This window comes from Quercus robur, chromosome 11 (genome assembly GCF_932294415.1).
Source record: "Quercus robur chromosome 11, dhQueRobu3.1, whole genome shotgun sequence".
Lineage (NCBI taxonomy): Eukaryota > Viridiplantae > Streptophyta > Magnoliopsida > Fagales > Fagaceae > Quercus > Quercus robur.
This window is the reverse complement of record NC_065544.1, coordinates 6839917-6842664: the sequence shown is the minus strand read 5'-3', so window position 1 is coordinate 6842664 and position 2748 is coordinate 6839917. Positions and strand designations below refer to the sequence as shown.

General features: G+C 42.2%; 1 protein-coding gene across 1 annotated transcript; it reads right to left on the bottom strand.

Moving 5' to 3' along the window:
• Nucleotides 1–532: 532 nt before the first annotated feature.
• LOC126704656 (uncharacterized) lies at nucleotides 533–1741 on the bottom strand. Its single transcript, XM_050403689.1, has 2 exons — nucleotides 876–1741; nucleotides 533–597 (listed from the first exon to the last, which is right to left on the bottom strand). Exons 1-2 carry the CDS (start codon nucleotides 1501–1503, stop codon nucleotides 533–535), a joined length of 693 nt encoding a protein of 230 aa, XP_050259646.1. The 5' UTR covers nucleotides 1504–1741.
• Between the last annotated feature and the right edge of the window lie 1007 nt (nucleotides 1742–2748).

The window sequence follows — 2748 nt, the reverse complement described above, 5'->3', positions numbered from 1 at the left end:
ATTCTTGATATTGACTAGTGGATCATAAACGTGTCACCCTAATTTTATCACTCTTTAAATATCACTGCATAGCAATGACCATAAACACACCCAAAATATATATATATATATATATATATATATATATATAGATTTATATAGATTTGAAATCTTGGTAAGATGGGCAAGCTCTCGCCAGCTTATTGTATTTTTACATTTCTTGTCTTGGCTTCAGGTACAACTCTCTTTTATACTCTATCTATGTTGGTCTTGCACATTAAGCATCATTTGGTTTACACTTGACCTTCCCCAGAAAATTAAAAATGTACAAGAATTTGTATAAAACAGAATGGGGTTTTGATGAGAATCTACACTTGATTGTTTTCAATAATAATTAAAAGCTAATAATATCACGACTTAAGCATGATTTAAAGCACTATTTTTAAATCAAGTAATAAGAACATAATTAAGTGCCTTATTCTTAAATAAATTTACATGTTTATATGTGAATGGCATCGATTAGTGGTTGATACTTCTCGATTTCTTGTCATAATCAAGTATATGAACTACTGCCAATGGTGGATGGCTTGTCCCAAGCACTTGACCCGTCCGGGGATCCTGCACATCCACACCATGATTAGTAAATAGAAGATCTACGCCTAATTCGCAAAGTTGACCAACAGAAAGCAAATTGAGGGATAACTTTGGAATATGAAAAGTGTCACTAAGGGATAAACAAGGAGAAGAGATTGTTCCTTTATGACTAACAGGCATAGGAGTTCCATCAGCAGTGTAAATGGTGATTGGATGTTCTAAGGGTGCCTTATCAGAAAATTGGGATTCATCAGGAGTCATATGGTTACAACATGCAGTATCAAAAAACCAAGGTTGTTTACCTGAGGTGACAGAAAGGGCAGTGGAAGTGCGGGATAAAACCTGTTGAACAACTGCCTCAATATCAGCCGTAGTAAGTGAGGAAGCCAAAGATGGACCTGTAGGAACCGATGGATCTGAAGGACATACAGCAGCTGCCTGAGGAAGAGAAGCTTTATTCTGCTCTTGCACAAATTTCTGTAGCTTACGACAAACAGAGATGTCATGGCCTTTGGCACGGCAAAACTTGCAGTGAGCACCTTTGGAAGACTGAGAGGTGGGACGCCAGGAGTTTATTCGCGGAGGAGCAGTGAATGCAACAATGGGAGGCTGTGGTGAGGGTGTAGCCAAGACATGATCAGATGATGTCATGTGATAAGTGGGCCGACGATTTTCCTCAGAAATGAGCTCCTTTACTGCAGCATCAAGAGAAGGAGTAGGAGACCGGCTAAGTAGAGAAGCCCTAGTAGGCTCAAAATCCTCACGTAAACCCATCATGAAGTGCATAAATCTACGGCGATCCCGATATTTGACAAAGAGCTCAATGTCCTTAGAACACACCAGTGGAGGATCTGCAGCAGAGAGTTGTTCCCACATAGTAGAAGTCTGAGAATAAAAATCAGAAATAGACTGACCTGTCTCTTGGCGCATTTGATAAAGCTTTGATTCAATGTGAAACTCCAAGCTTGAATCATTAGTGTAGTTATAACGATCGGCCAAAAATTTCCAAGCAGCCTCAGCAGTTTCAAGACGAGGAAGAAGATTATGAATGGAGGGAATAGAGGTATTGATAAACCAAGATAAGATCTTACTCTGAATACTCTCCCATTCTTCTAGACGTTCTTCATAATCATCTGTTGTAACAGCAGTCTTGGAAGACTCTTCAGCAGTTGTGGCTTTGGACTTAGGGTTTGGTACTGGCTTAGGAATTGAACCAGTAACATATCTCCACATTTTACGACCCTAGAGAAAGACGGTCATATTCTGAGACCATGCATGATAGCTAGTAGGACCATCCAACATGATGGTGATAGGACGTATGATATCTCGTTCACTTTGTTGAGCCATAATGAAGAAAATGACCAAAAAGTGATATTTAGATACCTCAAATGCAAAAACGGAGCCCAAAATCAGAATCTACGCGAAAAACTAAGCAAGACAGGTCTTGTTGAAAAATTTTAACTTGGTCAACGGTCAACGGTCAAAGTCAACGGTAAAAGTCAAAGTCAACGGTCAAGTCTGGTCCAATCAACAGCTGACGTGTGCTGACGTGGCAGGATGACGTCACACTAGGGCTGACGTGGCAGTTCGCGAAACGGAGCTGGCGCGTGGGGCGCGTGTAAGCGCGTGTGGCGCATGGAGGACGTTTGGTCTGGCGCGTGGGGGCGCGTGAGTGAGAGTGGCGGCGCGTGGAGCGCGTGCTAGTGAGGCAGAAACTTAAGGCGGCGCGTGGAGGCGCGTGTGAAGTTTTTTCTGGCCATTCTTGGTTGGGTTTTGCTCGGGATTGTCTGTTCTGTCACTCAATGCCTTTGCTTTGACAGTTGGATGAGCAGAACGATGAGATCCGAGATTTGCTGGGACTGTGGGCGTGATGGCGGTGACTCGCTTCTGACAGTGGCTACTGGATGAAGGCGAGGGCAGCGGAAGAACGCCGGAGATGTCCACAGGAACCAGAAAGTCAGAGGATTGGCTCTGATACCATGTTAAGAATATAAAGTGTGAGAAAGACTGAATAGTCTGTGTATTGATGTGTATAAAATAATGTACAATAGAGAGCCTTATATAGACTAGATATGTGTGCAGTACAAGTAAAAGGAGTAAACTACAAGTACAGTATACTGGGCTAAGCCCAATGGGCTAAGCTAGTCTAAGCTATACACTAACAGATCTGATGCT